The sequence below is a fragment of the Desmodus rotundus genome, chromosome 1 (assembly GCF_022682495.2).
Source record: "Desmodus rotundus isolate HL8 chromosome 1, HLdesRot8A.1, whole genome shotgun sequence".
Lineage (NCBI taxonomy): Eukaryota > Metazoa > Chordata > Mammalia > Chiroptera > Phyllostomidae > Desmodus > Desmodus rotundus.
Window position 1 is genome coordinate 207,525,890 of NC_071387.1, and position 17,845 is coordinate 207,543,734.

The following is a 17,845-nucleotide window of genomic DNA, read 5'->3' on the forward strand; positions in this document are numbered from 1 at the left end:
TGATAACCCTCCATGTGATCTCCATTTCTGTGATTCTGTTCCTGTTCTAGTTGTTTGCTTAGTTTGCTTTTGTTTTTGTTTTAGGTGTGGTTGTTAATAACTGTGAGTTTGCTGTCATTTTGACTGTTCCTATTTTGTATCTTCTTTTTATTAGATAAATCCCTTTAACATTTCATATAATAAGGGCTTGGTGATGATGAACTCCTTTAACTTGAACTTATCTGGGAAGCACTTTATCTGTCCTTCCATTCTAAATGAAAGCTTTGCTGGATAGAGCAATCTTGGATGTAGGCCCTTGCCTTTCATGGCTTGGAATACTTCTTTCCAGCCCCTTCTTGCCTGTAAGGTCTCTTCAGACATCAGCTGACAGTCTTATGGGAACTCCTTTGTAGGTAACTGTGTCCTTTTCTCTTGTTGCTTCTAAGATTCTCTCCTTATCTTTCATCTTGGCTAATGTAATTATGATGTGCCTTAGTGTGTTCCTCCTTGGGTCCAACTTCTTTGGGACTCTCTGAGCTTCCTGGACTTCCTGGAAGTCTATTTCCTTTGCCAGATTGGGGAAGTTCTCCTTCATTATTTGTTCAAATCAGTTTTCAATTTCTTGCTCTTCCTCTTCCCCTTCTGGTACCCCTATAATTTGGATGTTGGAACATGTAAAGATGTCCTGGAGGTTCCTAAGCCTTTCTTCATTTTTCTGAATTCTTGTTTCTTCATTCTTTTCTGGTTGGATGTTTCTTTCTTCCTTCTGGTCCACACTGTTGATTTGAGTTCCAGTTTCCTTCCCAGGGACTATTGGTTCCCTGTACATTTTCCTTTGTTTCTCTTAGCATAGGCTTCATTTTTTCATCTAATTTGTGAGTAAATTCAACCAATTCTGTGAGCATCTTGATAACCAGTGTTTTGAACTGTGCATCTGGTAGGTTGGCTAAATCTTCATTGCTTAGTTGTATTTTTTCTGGAGCTTTGATCTGTTCTTTCATTTGGGCCTTTTTTTTTTTTGTCTTGGCACGCCTGTTACATAAAGGGGCGGAGCCTTAGGTGTTGGGGGGGGTAACGCTGGTTGCTGTGCTCTGACGCTGACTGTGGGGGGAGGGCCCGACAGGGAACAGTGCTCCTTGCTCTGCTCTCTGCCGGCTTCCAGTCACTTCCCTCACTACCCACAAAGTGGGCCCTTCTGGTGCTGATTCCCCAGTGGGAGGGTGTGTGCATGCCCTAGGCCCCTGTGGGTCTCTCCAGTGGACTCTCCTGTGAGGCTGGGAGTCCCTCCCACTGCCACCTCAACCCCCACAGGTGTTTTCAGTCAGAGGTTTGAGGCTTCATTTCCCCGAGCTGGAGCCCTGGGTTGCAAGGACTGTCACAGGGTCCCCCAGCCATCGCCTTGCTGTGAGTCCTCTCTGCCTGGCTGCCCATCTCTGCCCCTCCTACCGGTCTGGATGAATGTGTGTTCTTTATCTCCTTGGTTGTCAGACTTCCAGTTGGATTTTCTGTCAGTTCTGGTTGTTTTTTGTTTTTTAATTGTTGTTGTTCTTCTTTTGGTTGTGTGAGGAGACACAATGTGTCTACCTATGCTGCCATCTTGGCCGGAGGTCAATATTGTTAATATTTAAACAGCTCTCTACCTCTAGGAGTTTTTATAAACCTTACTTCACTTTATTCTCTTTCTTGGTTGGTCCTCTCATCAGCCTGGAAAGCTGGACGTGATTTTTATCCCCGTTCTGCACGTAGGAAAACTGAACCATGCACGCTTGCTCCTGCTGGAATGATGTCCACTTGTATCTGTTTTATATATTGGGTTTGCATATAGTACTTTGTTTCAACAAAGAGATGGGCAAAAGGTTTGAAAACTACTCACTTACACCATGCTGAATTGATTTCATTGAAATAAAATTAAAAATGTATTCAGCTTAGCTTAAAAACTTCTAAAATAAATTTTGTCTTAGGGACATAAAAAGTTGCCCGTGCTTTTCAATGGTGCATGATGAATATTAACTTGCAAACGTGATGTGGAATTGTGAGGGGCTCTTGCCTTGGTTGTACAGTTTAAAGTATTGGGACTTATTGCTTGAAAGCAATATAATAATATATAACTTTAAGAATAGGTAATATTTTACAAATTGAAACTAATTATTGTACAAGCAAAAATGAAGTAGTAGCCCTGGCTGGGTAGTTGTGTTGGTTGTAGTGTTGTCCCAATTCACCAAGGTTGTGAGTTCGATCTCCAGTCAGGGCACAGACAACAGTCAACCAATGAAAGCGTAGGTAAGTGGAACAACAAATCAGTGTTCCTCTCTCTCTCTCTCTTCCTGTTTCTCTCTAAAAATCAATCAATCAAAGTTTAAAAAAATGATTTAGTAAATACTGTACACATTTGGTTATATTTAAGCACACATAAAGTGTGTGTAATAAAACACGTCATTTCACTTACCCAGTAATAGCTATTAAACTACTATGTTCTATTTTCAATCGATGCTAGGCTTTTCTGTGTAAATAACATATAATAGTGGAATTTGTGTGGGGTAAGGGGTTAGCTGGGCGGTGGCTCAAGGTATGAGAATGCTAATCCAAAATGCAACTACTTACTTCATTAAGGAAGATTGATTGAGGGCCTCTTCTTTGAGTAACGTGTACTTCCTGTGAACGATGAGACACATCTTGGTTATGTAATATGATTCAAGCGATTTCTTTTAGGGTTTCATCTTGAGTTGACATTTGAACTTCTCTCAGAATGTGGATAAACCTGGGAGGGAGGGAGGCAGGCAGGCTCAGTGGTCTACAAAAACTAACTTGCAAACGTTGATCTCAAAATTGACTGATAAATGTTTCTAAAAATGACCTTCCAATTTAGGGTAGCAGGTTATTTTATTTCATTTGCATTGTCATTGTTTAAGGCAACAACTTGAACCAAAATGGTAGCTTCAGTTGCATCCCTGGAATGTGTATGTGTGCACACACGTGCACACACACACACACACACACACACTTGAACAATCACAAAGCAAGTGTGGTTGCTTGTCCCAGGTTCAAATAAAAATACAAAAACCAATCCTTACTCATATACACTTAACAAGGCTTTGGGATTGATAGATTTTAGTCATAAGAAGTGTATGGTTACTTGGCAAGGGTATTAAAAACAAATTACTTCCTCAGTGAACTTTGGGTGAGAGAGGCATGAATTTACTTCCCGAGCCCCAAATGATGTCCAGAGTTCATCTTTTCCCCGGACCCCGTTTGCGTAGATTCGCTGTCCTCAGACACCAGCATTAGTGTTGGGCACTATAGTAAATGCACCACAAATGATGGCTTTTATTGGTTCAGACCGTACCATGACCCCAGAAAGTGAGCAATCACAAAAGAAGCCAATGTTAGAGGGGGAACTTGAGGGCTAAACATGTAAGCACTTGGATGCGCGCACACACACACACACACACTAGAAGATTAAGAATGAGTTAAACACTCAAATAAAAGAAACAGAAATTGCACAGTCTGCTCTGAGTACATCCAAATGTATAGATAGGGTAGTGTGTGCTACTTGAGTGTAGAAAGATGAAGAACTTTTTCCAATTGATTTCCTCCCATAGGCAACTTTTTCTTATGTTTCTGAAATGGACTCAAAGTGCACATTGCAGGCTGACACAGGAACTATATCAGTTCTTTTATTTTTCCCCTAAAATTCTCTCTCGGGGGAGCATCAACCAGAAACCTTTGAGATCGGTCATGCTTTATGTCCACAAAGTCACCATAGGAGCCCATTCTCAACACAAAGGATGTTCTGAACAGGCCCTGCTTCCCCGCAGGCTGAGCGGCAGACCAGCGGTCCTGAAATAGGTGGCGCTAACAGATGCCTTGTCTCTGCTGTGTGGGGCTCCGCCGATTGCCTGGTGTTCGGCTCCATCAGCTACCTAATGCAATGTAACTCGGCAGACAGGATAAATCAAACCGATGACACTGTGTTAGATTTGAAAGATGAGAGCGAGTTCTTGCAGAGGAATTGCACAGTGTATCTTTCAGTGCTGTTGACGCCAGGAGGTTATTGAAGTCAAAAGTCTTTGCGACAGAACCAATCTTTCAGGAGCTGGGGAGCCGGGAGGCAGAGGCATGCTTCCTTCTTCCAAAGAAAATCACTTAGGGAGAGGTAGAATTCTCCTTTGTTTATTTGTTTTACACAATAAACAGATGTGAGGTTTAACCTCATTTTTTTATTATATCTCCAGCTTAGGTATCTGCTTTTTTTAAAAAATATATCTCGTATGCAAATGTATATTATCAGGAGAGATGGATTATTCAGTTTAAGGCTACTTTTATCTATTGTCGAATCGTTCCTACAGCAAGTGCCTACAACTAACCGCAGTGGGTTTCTCAGTCCCAGTTGTGACTTTGTATCAGGAAATGTTTATTTACCCATTGTGACCTAAACACAGAAATTTTCATCGAAGTGATAGGATTCCTTTCTCTCTCACGTTCTAAACCCGTGTCTTTTCCCTTCGTTACTGTGGCGTCGTGACTTTGACTGAGGAGTGGGAGATGGAATGGGCAAAAGGTCGTAACCAATCCCTCCTTCTTCTACAGCCCACTGTGTGTGAGCGCGAGCTGTGCGTGTTCGCCTTCCAGACGCTGGGGGTGATGAACGAAGCCGCCGACGAGATAGCGACGGGGGCTCAGGTACTGCCCGGGACGCCAGCCGTCCTTGATTTCTTTGGACCGTTGTATTCCGATCCAGGGGTTACCTCCACTCTGCTGGTTGGGCAAATGTTTGAGAGTGCATTGCTAAAGCGAACTGGCAATTGGTATATCTTAGGCATAAGTTGAATTTTGCTATCTTTATCACATGCATGTTATTCTGCAGTTGCTGGGGAAGAAACTAGACCAGCTTTCTACTGGGTGGGAAGTAGTTATGATTCTTATGTGGTGAAGTTGGATATTGAAGCCCTGAATACTGTATTATTTAAAATTTATTTATAGCCTTGGCTGGTGTGGCTCTGGATTGAGTGCTGGCCTGTGAACCAAAGGGTCACTAGTTCAGTTCTCAGTCAGGGCACATGCCTGGGTTGCGGGCCAGGTCCGCAGTAGGGGGCGCACAAGAGGCAACCACATGCTGTTTCTCTCCTCCTTCACTTCCCCTTTCTCTAAAAATAAATAAAATCTTTAAAAAAATAAAATTTATTTGTAAGGTTATAGTGCCATAAAATGGAAGCCAACTTATTTTTAAAACTTAGATGCAAAGATACTGGGCAGAGCACTTCATAAAAAAGAGCATTCAGTTTTGCAGTAGTAGTGTCTATGACAGAGAAAGAAAAATACAAAAACAAAAACCAATTTGGAGGTGGAGAGGCATTCCATGACTCTGGAAAGGAAAAACTGGATTATAAAGATGCCAAAATGTATTACTAAATACAATTCCATCAAAATTTCAGTTGGTTTCTTTTTTCAATTTATGGAGCCTAACTAAATTGCTAATAAATCAGAAGGAACAAGAGAGAACTAAAAAAAAAAAAAAAGTTAATTAAGGGAGGCTAGGCCTCCCACATACAAAAACATGCCACACAGGCCTGTAATTCGTCGACAAAATACAGTAGTGTCAGGGAATAAAGTGGCAGATTACCCATAAAGTACATTGTTATAAATATACTTAATATATGTTAAAGGAAGTAGCACAGCAAGCTGTAAAAACAGATTTAGTAAGTGATTTGGAAGAAATGACCTGCAGCCTTCGGAAAATAGTTGAGCTCTTGATTTTGGACTGTGTGTAAAAGCAAATTCCACGTGGCTTGAAAATTAGTTTTGTTTAAAAATATTGTATACAAATTAGGAAGCACATCAGTTCATGCGTTTGTTACGTGATAAACCATAAGGGAAGAGAGCAACAGGCGGGAGTCCATACATCATATTTTTTAAAGATTTTATTTGTTTGTTTGTTTATATATTTATTGTTTAGACACAAGGAAGGGAGGGAAAGAGAGAAGGAGAGAAACCTCAATCAGTTGCACCTGTGCCCTGGCCAGGGCCTGAACCGGCAACCCAGGCACGTGCCCTGACCGGGGATCGGACAGACATTTTGCTTTGCAAGGTGATGCGCAACCAACTGAGCCCCGTTGGTCAGGGCCATCCTTCACAGCTTTTACTTGAAGAGATAATGAGCGGTTAAGAGCTAAATATGAGAAAGTTTTGCCCTGCCTGGTGTGGCTCAGTTGGCTGGAGTGTTGTCCTGTAAACTGAGAGGTCACAGGTTTGGTTCCTGTCAGGGCACATGCCTAGGTGATAGGTTTGGTTCCAGGTCAGGGCACATATGAGAAGAAACCAGTTGATGTTTTTTTCCTCTCTCTCTCTTCTTCCCTTCCCCTTGCTCTAAAATCAATAAGCATGTTCTTTGGTGAGAATAAAAAAAAGGAAAAGGGAAAAGTTTCTTGTCCACAAACCTAATTGTATGAAAGCTCACAAAAATTGAGAAAACTAGGAAGACATCGTAACCCATTAATGGATAAAATGAATGCATGATTCACCAATAGGGACCTGTAGATAGTAAAGAAACAGGAGAAAGTAGCTTCACTAAAAATCGTATCAACCTCTCATTTGTAAAACTCACAAAGAGGGGTGGGAAAAATGGTCATGCACCAGATACATTGTGACTCTTCCCCAAGTCAAGGCCTACTGTGTAACAGACAGGCGTCCCGGTAGGTGAGGGTACACCGTCCACATAGGTAGCCCAGGCCGTGGTTTATGCCCAGTCCCTTAACCTGGTTCTCTGCTGGTTAAACTAATGCAATGAAATATTAAGGACAGTATGTGTGACATAATGAGTTATAAATGAAAAATAATACAAATAGTAGAACATTGATCCCATGTGATGGGGAAAAAATGACTCCATGATTAAAATAATTTTCAAATATAAAACTTGGTATTGCCCTCCACCCAAGGTGCACCTATTTGTAAATTAAAGGCCATGCGAATCCCTAAAAGAAAGAAAATGACTAGCATCTACTCAGAGGGTTTCTCAGTTGTGTCTGACCATGGTGGCTCTTTTTCCTCTTCGTTTCTTTTTTTAAATGTGAAAGTTTTTTCATCCCTGGAACTAATATTGCTCAGAAATCCCACTACTTCAATGTGTACTATTCATAGCTATGTGAAAATAATTAAACTTCTCACAGCTGGGTGTGCAGATACATATGTGTATTTACATTGCTATATATGTGTGTATGTATTGGTGTGTGTGTGTGTATACATATATATAAAAAACAAATTCTTCAAGTAGCACAATTCACAGGTGTGCATTTTACTGGAGGTAAATCGACCCTCAAACAACTTGAAGAGGGAAGGAATGAATTACAGTCTAGAAATAGGAAGTAGTTGGCTGGAAGGAAAACCGACATCATGACAACAGTTGGCTAGGTTGGTAGACTAATAGGTGCATTTTCTTGTATTATTAAAGGTACACCTCTAAAAATAATGGTTCTTAAAGAAAATTCATTGTGGATCGTATAATGGTTGTTACAAAGCACAAGGACCTCATCAGATCAGGTTAGGGATGCAACTCTAAACATCAGTATCCAGAAATCTGAGAAGTTAGTGTTTCTACCCCAAAGTGAAATACGTTTTCACTGCTTGAACGCAGGTGCCCCGGTAGCCTGGTTGTAACCTTAAAGTGTACATGGACACTGGTTGTTTTTCCAGGCAGAAGGGAATCTCTCCTGGGAGCTGACTCCTGCGTTTTACGTGGCACCCTGCAGAACAGCTCCGTTTATTCTTTATGCACTGGGCTCTCAAACAAGCTTTTCTTTGAACAGAAGAAAAGGAGTCACAGTCGAAATGTTTGAAGGCCACTGGCCTACAAACTGTATTCCCCTCCTTGCAGAATACATTGTATAGCGGTGGGGACTCCTGTGTGTGCCTTTCTTACCCACCTGCCACCAATAGCCTTCCTCACCAGCCAGAGCTCGAGCCCCTTCGTACCCATGTGTGCTGGGCTGGGGGAGGGTCCCTGCTCCACCAGGTGAATCACATGTGATGTCCTCTGGAGACACATGGTCTGTAAACTTGGAGACCTTTTATTCTTATTCATCAAATGGCCCAATTTGGCTCCCGTTGCTTGAATTTAATGTTCCTTGGCATTTCTATTCTAAGTGTCTTAGCCATCCTGCAAATTGCCTCTTCAGTTCTCCTTTTCAGCCTAAGAAAGGTGTCTAACTTGCTGGCTGTAGCGCTCATCTCATGCACTGAGACCCTAGCAGAGTCTAGTTTTAAATGCCCAGAGTGGGGAAATACATGATTTTGGGTAAAAGAAATCCCAGTTGGCTATTACCTTTAGTTTTTCAAAGTGGGCAGTTTACCCCGTGGAAAAGTTACCGTATGCAAGCGCTGACCACCCCTGCCTTCACCTCCAATGGCCGCTTCATTTTTTATAGCCTTGAACATGACTGGTAACTGTATTTAAGCACCTATTTGTTTAACTGATTTTTTTATTATGCATCATCTTCATTGGAATGTGAATGCAATGAGAGCAAGGGTGTGTTTCTTTTGTTCCTGGTCTTGTCATAGACACTAGATCAATGTTAGCACATACCGATGCGAGGTCTATCCGGAAAAAGTCCAGCCATTGTTAATATAACGAGAACGGTTTGTGCACTATTGATGTAACCTGGCAGGCAAGGGGAGTGGACTGGAATGTGCAGGTGTGAACAATGACAACTTCACTGTACTAGTCAGTGGGGGCAGTAGATGCCCGTGAGTGAGCGTGTGAACTGTGTGGCCGTCACATTCAAAATGACTGAGTGAATGAAGCAATGAATCTGCGTCAGATTTTGCGTTAAGCTTGAACACTTGTCTGCGGAAACTACTCGGACGATTCGGAAGGCCGCAGCCATGGGCAACCGGTGATTGGCAGCTTCATCACAACAATGTGCCCACTCACGCATCACGTCTCATGCAGTGTTTTTTGGTGAAACCTCAGATCATCCAGGTGACTCAGCCACCTCACAGCCCACATTTGGGGCCCTGCAACTGCTGGCTTTTCCGAAAACTACAGTCACCTTTGAAATGGAACAGATTTCAGACCTTTGATGAGTTTCAGGGAAATTCAACACGGCAGCTGATAATGGCGACTGAGAGAACTGTGAGGTCCCACGGTACCTGCTTTAAAAGGGACTGAGGCATCATTGTTCTATGTACAATGTTTTTTGTATCTTGTATCTTCTTCAATAAATGTCTGTATTTTTCCTAGTACATGGCTGGATACCTTCTGGACAGACCTCGTATGTCCACGATAAAGATGTTAGGATGAGAGTAATTGGAAGCAACATGTATTCCTTAGTTACCAGTCAGGTTTGGTCTAGAGTCACAAAGGGCAGATTCGAGAGGTTCATCACAATCCTGAGTCTTTCCTAATTAATCACCACAGGAGGGAGACACAGGGGCCAGGCCCTGGAGAGAAACCGGAAGCATAGTAACTCTCTTCTGTGTGCATTTCAAGGTGGTGGACCTACTGGTGTCCATGTGCAGGTCGGCATTGGAATCGCCTAGAAAAGTTGTCATTTTCGAGCCGTATCCCTCCGTGGTCGACCCTAACGACCCTCAGATGCTGGCCTTCAACCCCAGGGTAAGGAGTCACCTGGCACACTGCCTGCCCACCCCCCCATCCGCTTCCTCCAACCACAGCTGAGAATTCAGTCCTGTCGGCACCACTGTCCCATCGAGCCCACCCATGACTGCCGTGGACCCTGCATCCCTTTTGTGAACAGGATTCTTGTTGTACAAACCGCATTTGCTTCCGCCTTCTGTCCTCCACATACCCTGTTACCTCCCCCGTCCTTTCACCCTTCAAACTCGTTCCCAGGACTTCCTGAGACTGAACCCATTTAACCCTTTCTCACACTCTGGTCTTATACCCATCCCATCTGTGTGGCAGGTAGGTGAACAGCTGTAATAATTGGTTGACAGTGATAATGGTCAATATGGTTATTTTAATTTCATCACCTATTTTTCTGAGCTTCTACCTTATGTAATTCCTTATAAGAATCATGTCTAAAAAGGACAAATTTCCCTTTTTCTGTTACTTTCACTCAGTGTCCCTTGTCATCCCCACCCCTCCAGTTATCTGAAGGTTAGTGATAGTTCACTTCATACTGTCAATTAGCTGGCATTTCTTGAGAAAACAGTGTCGTAAACATTAACGGCTATTAGGCAGAATCCTTCTGAAATAACAAAAATTTCAAATTGCAAGACAGCTAAAATCGCCTTGATATCGATTAATATTCATCTTGCAAGCATTTTCTAGAAACAATGACCATGAAAGGTTTCCTTGGAAAAACTCTCTGTCCTGAGTGGCCCAGAGCACGCACGACCCACTTGCATTGTACTTAAAGTGGATGGTCAGGTGGGTGTACGGTGTTATTGACGCGCCTGCCAGTCATGCTCGCGGGGTAACAGTGTTCTGGCTAAACAGAAATAAAAGCAAAATGAAGTCGCAAGGGTTAAAGTGGATTTCCGTACTTCAGTGGGATTGTATGCTTGCCTTATTCTTCGTGCCTCCCGTTTTACGTGGTGAAAGGCAGCATCAGGAACCCGGCACCCCTTTTTTGTGCATTTGTGCCCCTCTAGGCTGGGCATGATTGCATGTGCTTCGAGAGGGCCAGCACTGTTTTCTCTTCTTCCTCCCTCTGGCTCCGTTCTACACCCTGTGTCCTTGAACCGTCGTATGAAAGTCTTCCCCCTGTGTGCACACCGCGGGCATTGCTTTCCAAGGGACCGATGGGAAATTCATGTACAGAAAAAACACGTTTCTTTAGTAATGTGCAGATTTGCAAAAATACTATATATATATATATATATATATATTTTTTTTTATTATTATTCAAACAGAAGAAGAACTACGACCGTGTAATGAAAGCACTGGACAGCATAACTTCTATTAGAGAGATGACACAGGTAAGTACATCATCTGTGGTCTGGATGTTTCCGTTTTGCTTGAGTAAAATCGTATTTGAAAAATGTCTGAGAGCGAGAAACATGCCTGAGCATACTGGCCGTGGAGCGAAATGCAGACTTCCCCGTTGTAGGGGAGTCTGATGAAGGCCATAAACGCGGTACAGTGGTGCTGTACGGAAGATGTTCAGGTACCTCGCATCAGCGTATTGGCTTGCGACCGCCGTGACTTGGGGCGGGGGGGGGGGGGGGCAGGTAACAGCATAGTCACGACCCGTTGTAGGGGAGTCTGATGAAGGCCATAAACGCGGTACAGTGGTGCTGTACGGAAGATGTTCAGGTACCTCGCATCAGCGTATTGGCTTGCGACCGCCGTGACTTGGGGCGGGGGGGGGGGGGGCAGGTAACAGCATAGTCACGATCGTAACGGTCTGCTCTCAAGTTCAAGCAGGAGTTGGAGTACATGGAGGTGTGTCAGGCTCTCTTAAGGCAAAGGTTCAATCTGGCACTGTCCTCCTAACCTGTCCATTTTAATGAGTGGTGATAATTTGAAAATACCATTTTAATGTTAAACTAAAAGCAAATATTTTATCAAACTTAAGTTGTACATAAATATTTTAGCTATAATACAGAATCGCAAAAAACCTTGGGAAGACACCAGACTTCCTAAGAGTGTATGAGAGTGTGTTTTTGGCCTTTAGGGGAGAGGCTTTGATGGAGGAGTTTGATGAGCACGGATTGGGGTTCACTGTGAAAACCCGACCTGTCACTCTGCTGTATACAGTCCAGCACTCGGAAAACCACATGCTCTTGAATTATTGGGCCCTTTCCGCTGCCAAAATTTGGAGAGAGGTTTAAAATTCATCATTTTATTTTATTTTATTTCATTTCATTAGTTTATTTTATTTTTAGAGAGAGAAGAAAGGAGAGAGATCGATTTGTTGTTCCACTTATTCACGCATTCGCTGGTTGATTCTTGTATGTTCCCTCACCAGGGATTGAACCTGCAACCTTGGCGTATCAGACAATGCTCTAACCAACTGAGCTACCTAGCCAGGGCCTAAAAGTCATCATTTGAAGTAGAAACGAATCATTTCCAATTAACATCAACACACAGTCCAGAAGGTGTCAAGTCTTGCTCTGCCCAGAGACCTGTGTCGGTTTATGAGTGTTGTTACCCTGGGCCATTTCTTCTCTCTGGGGAGGGAATCCAAGATTCTGTTCCTTTCTGGGGAGGAGACGGAGCTTTTGCTCTTTGCGCCACTGCCCCCACCTCCCCTCCCATCTATCTGAATCTATCTGGAAATGTGTTTCAAAAGTGCAGTTTTACATTTCCAACCTTGATTTTGTTTCTTTTGTTACTCACCTATTCGTGTAGTCAAATACTCATTCATTCACAAAGAGTCTGTGTCAGCACTGCTAACCAAGAGCCTTTAACTCACAAGTTACTTTATTTGCTTATGTGACATCCCTTGCCGGTTATTTTCCATGCCTGTACCTTTTTGTGTTGTGAATCTTTTCAAACAAATATCTATTATATTTGTATAAGGAAAAGAAAACAGTAATAACACATTTCCACTGAGGGAGAAGAAAGAACCTATACAATATCTGACACAAAGTTGAGTAAATGTTTTTAGTCCCCGGAGCCTTTGGTCTGGGATATTTATACTCTGTCCTACACCCAGGTCATTCTTGGATTAAAAATAGCTGCACCCCTGACTCCGGACCGCTCCCTGTTGGAAATGCCTTCCTTTATTCTGGGTCACGTGTGAACTCTTCCAGCAGAGGCAGTGGGGATGACAGTGTCAGCCGAGAAGGAGGTTAGGGCTCCCAGTGTTGAACTTGCTTCTCAGTGACTGTCCTGTGCCCTTGGGCGAGTTCCTTCATCCCTGATGCCCCCGTTTTCTTCACTGTCAAGGTGGTGACTAATAATTGCACCTGTTCCAAGTGCGCATCATCGGGATGCTTTCTGGTTTCGTTACATCAGATTCTTTAAACCTCTCCAAATAAATACCACATTATACTGTCCTGTTTTCTAGAATGTTCTGCCCTTTAGATAGACCTTAATTGTCACAGACAGATCACCCTTTGTTCTATGAAAAGGTAAATAAATCCCCGTAAGTACTTTTAAGAGAAGGGCTCTTATGCAGATTTCAGCCAGTTTTTCTCCAAGTAAAGAGCTACACCACAGTCCTTACCTCCCATATGAGCATGCGTAGTGGCAGTGATAGGTTTTGCTTTAGCGTTGGTTAAAAGTTAAAGACGGTGGCTGTCAAAGAGCAGCAGTGCGGAACACTTCCTGAGAGTTGCAAGGCAGGTTTTGTTGGGAGGACTGCCTGTGAGCTGAGCCCACCTCCAGCGAGACAGAGTGACTGAAGGCGCTGTGGCAAAGTGGACATAGGGCTGCAGGGGGTGTGGAAAATTCCTACAGGGTTAAATGGAGGTTTCTGGAAAGTTAGGAGCTGTGGGTTGGTACAACATACCCTTCCTTCCTGGTTGGCAGCACTGGGCTTCCCTGAGTGGAAACTCAGCAGGGGGCCTGCGGTCACCTTTAGGGACTCGCCCGGTGCATGGAAACTGGAGGAAAGTCTCTTAGAATGTTCCGGTCAGTCCTTGTGCCCCAGGAAAGTTCCGAGCGCTCGCTCACCCTCCGGGGGAGGGGAGCCACTAGGTGATTGTTGCTGTTACCCGGTCAGGGCCACAGTTTTTCCCGTTTCACTAGGTTTAGGCACACCTGCCTGTTCAGTCTGCTTTTCCTTTTGCAGAAAGACCAAAAAAAAGAGGGGGAGAGATTTTTAAGAAAAGTCAAGAAGTATAATGACTTTTTTTCAGGCACCATATCTGGAAATCAAGAAGCAGATGGATAAACAAGACCCCCTTGCTCATCCCCTGCTGCAATGGTATAAAATTTTAGTTTTCCTCTTAATGAAAACAGCATCATTTTCTACTGCCTGTGTTAAGAAAGGGGGAATAAAAGCCTCTTTTACAGAACCTCAAGGCTACAACTCCACAGCCTTTGAGGCCTGGTGACCATGCAGTCCATGCGGCTCCTGGCTCTCACTTTAAATAAACCTGGCACATCGCACAGGGAGGAGGCTGCTGCCGTGTGTGCTGTGTGGGGAGACGGTGGGCTTGGCGACCGTTTGTCTCCAGTTTTCAAAAACGTCATTAACTGGATTTACCTGGAGAAGCAGTTTTGGGTGTATTTAATTTTCTAGTTAACTGAGGACTAAGCGATAAAACTCACCTGTTACTGAACATCTGTCTGAGATGTATGTTTTGTGTAATTTGCTCCCTTACCAGGGACAGTATAAATTTGATAAACTCCTTGTCTGATGCTGCAGGTGAGGGACACAGATCTGTCCCCTGTGGGTCCCTGAGGGAGGCCCGGCTAAGACTGGGGCCGGCAGGTGGTAGACTCACCTTGCACAACGCCATTCAAATAATGTGCCCTTTGGTGTCTCATTTCTGAAATGAAAGCAATAGTGTCCACTCGTCATCCCTGTAAGGGCTTGAAGTACATGGCTCTGAAATCACTGAGAACTCCGACTATGGAATGTATCACAATTCTCATGCAGTAATACAAGTGTAAAGATTCTAAGAGGTTGGTGTGAGTAGTATTTATTCCATGCTAGGGCCTGGAAGTTTTTAAAAATTAGGTAAAGATGGGCAAAGGAGAAAGGCTCTGGATACCTCATGATTCTGGTAACTTCCACATAGTAAAAATTTTACAATACACATTTAATTTAGTTTAATAAGACTGACAAAAATTAGGTTTAGAAATTTTCCTTCTTGGAATGTTTTGGGACCTGTTCTTAAAATTCTGAATTCAGTAAAATAACACAGTTTTCATTGTACTTTTAAAAATTCTCGTACTCAGTCACATTCAGAATGAAGAAGGTCTGGCTCTCAGGTCACACATCCTTGTCCCCGAAGTCAGCCTGACTGGGGACCTTTCATTCGGGACCCTTTCTTCCTTCAGCTTGTCAGTCGCTCCACTTTCAAGGGGGAAAAAAAAAAAAGCCTACCAAAATGTTCTATCATTTCCCTGCTTATTATTTTGTATATATGAAACAATTCTTTCAGATATCTGAATTTAATTTTTGCAACTTCAGTGTCTAATGTGTTGAATCACAGTTTATGTATAAATCATTGTATGTATCAGCCCCAAGACATTCTCAAATATTTAAAGAAAAACATCATTAGAAACTCACTTTTAATTAGGTAATGTAGGGAGGGACAAAGAGGCAGTTGTATGTATCAGCTTCTAATCTTTGTAATATTTAGATTGTCATTATTTGAAAGTATATTCAGAGATGCTCATTTTGCTGATTTTTGAGATTGTGATTATGAAAAATTATATCTTAAGTTTTAAAGAAGATAAGATTGAAATATCACTTCTCAGGTTAAAGTATGATTTTATTACATAAGCTCTTTAAATTGTTTCAGGAAGCAAAGCAAAATAATGTAATTAAATAAAATTATTACTCAGTTTATGTCACAGTAAAAATAAGTTTCAATTACTTGCCAACTAAGGAATAAAACTTTACATTTGGCAACTGTTTTTGACTGATGGATTATTTTCATCAATTTCAGGGTTATTTCAAGTAATAGGTCACATATTGTGAAACTGCCAGTGAACAGGGTAAGTGGTTTTTTCACATATACACATGGGGGGGCAGGGGGTCACTTGTTAGTTGTGAGAATGGACCCCTGTGATTCTGTGGCAGCCTTTCCAGCAAATTAAAGGGGACTCCGGTTAAGGCCAGTTCTTCAGTTTGGAATTGCCATATCTGCAACATCTTCAAGCTTTTCCAAGATTTCAAATTCAAATTCAGGCTGTTGCCCTGATCTTTAAAATAAACCAGAGTCAGTCTGAGGTAGTTGTTCCCAAGGGGAGAGGAAGAATATTATCTAGGGATTGACCAGAAAAGAGTAATGTGCCTTTTATCTTCGCCGGGTTCACGTTGGCCCGGCTCTGCTTCTCTATACTGCAGAAGATAATGCCTCCAGATAGCTTACAGATCGGCCCGATGCACCTGCAAAATAACGCGAAAGCCAATGGGCTCTGATTTCAGTTCTCTTCATCACCTGAGAGCTGTATCTGAACTCTCCGGTCTCCCATCTCTGAATCTCTCACCTGTGAGAGTCCTTCATTGTGTTCCGTAGAAGTATGTTTCTAGGTGGCAGGGCAGCAATTAGAAACGTTGGACAAGCAACTCTTTCAAAAGGTTCTATTTTAATTTCTTTCCTAGAACAAAGTGGGAAATAGTATTTGAATGTAGGCAATTGCCAATTTTATAAATACTGGGTTGGCCAAAAAGTCCATGTGGTTTTTTTCTGTAAAATAAAGACACGTTTTTCATTTTTACCATTAACTTTATTGATTTGGATGTTTTGAGTATGTTGGCCATCTCCTGCATGGTATAACATTAATTGTTCTCGATTAATGCTTTTATTTGATTGCCACCAGCTTCCGCTGGTCTACCCGACTGTGGAGCATCATCTAGCGAGAAATCTCCAACATGAAACTTCTCAAACCACTTCTGACACATTCAGTCCATCACAGCACCTTCTCTATATGCTGCACAAATCTTTTTTTGCATTTCAGTTACATTTTCACTTTTCTTTTTAAAAATAATTAATTAATTAATTTTTATTCAGTTACAATTGTCTGCATTTTCTCCCCAAGCATAATATGCCAAAAATGCTGCGTATTTTCTTCCACCCTCAATTTTAAAATGGCTGCCCAGAAATTCATCAATTTTGATAAGATTTTTTTAAACACACACTGATGTGACAGCTGTCACAATGCAGCCTAACAAAATTGTTTCGAATGAAGTTAAAGACAACTAAGAGCTACTAGAGCCATCTTATGGAAAAACCAAACGAACAGTGGCCACCCCAATATATAGAAATACAGCATGATAATGATAATTTTTGCAATTTATACCTCTTGAACTATCTCTTTTGCTTAGCAGACTCTCAGACTGTTTCCTTAGTTCAATAGCTAGTGTACGCTTACGAAATTCAGTAATAAAACTCTGCAGAAGCAATGTGATTGGGAAGGCAGATCTTGAACGTCTTACATAGTTTATTCCATAACTAAATATAAGTGACTTTGGATTGTCAGTCTCCTATTTATTTTCTGTTAGCTGAAAGAATTATCCTTCGTACCAGCAACCATGATTTATTGTTTATGGAGGGCTGTTCTTTTTGTTTTTTGTTCTTTTTTTAAATGAATGGTGGTGGTAATGTGATTAGCTTAAAGTTCTGATGGTTTGAATCTAGGCAGTTCTTAAACTAGTAACATTTGAACTTGTCAGCAGCCTGATTATATGTTAAGTTAAACACGTTCCCATTTGTCATTATTTTCCATGGCAGCAACTGAAGTTCATGCATACCCCGCACCAGTTCCTGCTCCTCAGCAGCCCACCGGCCAAAGAATCCAACTTCAGAGCTGCTAAAAAACTCTTCGGAAGTACCTTTGCCTTTCAGTGAGTGTGGCTTTGGGTGGGTAGGTTGTAGAGGGGCTTCACGGAGAGAGCCCCCCCGCCCCCCTGCATCAGCCACTGATGAGAATAAGTCTACCCAGACAAGATCTGCTTGGGGAGGAGAGGTGGCCGATCTCTCAAAGGAGAAGGGCCAAGAGACTTTTCCTCAATGGGCTTTTATTAGGTTCATTTTGCACAGGAATACAGGTAAAGCTCATCAATCATTGTCAGGCAGTAAGGGTCAAACAATAGCTAACATATAAAGAACTTTGAGGGCTTATTCTGAGTTAGGGTCAGTTAGTTAAAGGGCTATAAAACTTTGGGAAACAAACTCATTTCAGGCTTGGACCCTTATCATTTAAGCTGAGGGTATAAACAAAGCAGGTTTCACAGGATTTCTTGCATTCTTTCTTAGGCCGGATTCCCAGGGAATCCGCCCT

At 42.4% G+C, this 17,845-nt stretch overlaps 1 protein-coding gene across 3 annotated transcripts in view; it reads left to right on the forward strand.

Annotated features, from left to right (window-relative positions):
* PARP8 (poly(ADP-ribose) polymerase family member 8) overlaps positions 1-17,845 on the forward strand; it is a 154,936-nt gene that overhangs the window by 106,400 nt on the left and 30,691 nt on the right. For all 3 annotated transcript variants that reach the window (XM_045204842.2, XM_024571933.3, XM_053914755.1), the window contains 6 exons: positions 4,567-4,659; positions 9,461-9,586; positions 10,849-10,914; positions 13,744-13,811; positions 15,508-15,556; positions 17,296-17,408. In XM_045204842.2, coding sequence (XP_045060777.2) covers positions 4,567-4,659; positions 9,461-9,586; positions 10,849-10,914; positions 13,744-13,811; positions 15,508-15,556; positions 17,296-17,408 — 515 coding nt within the window. The remainder of the gene's footprint in view (positions 1-4,566; positions 4,660-9,460; positions 9,587-10,848; positions 10,915-13,743; positions 13,812-15,507; positions 15,557-17,295; positions 17,409-17,845) is intronic.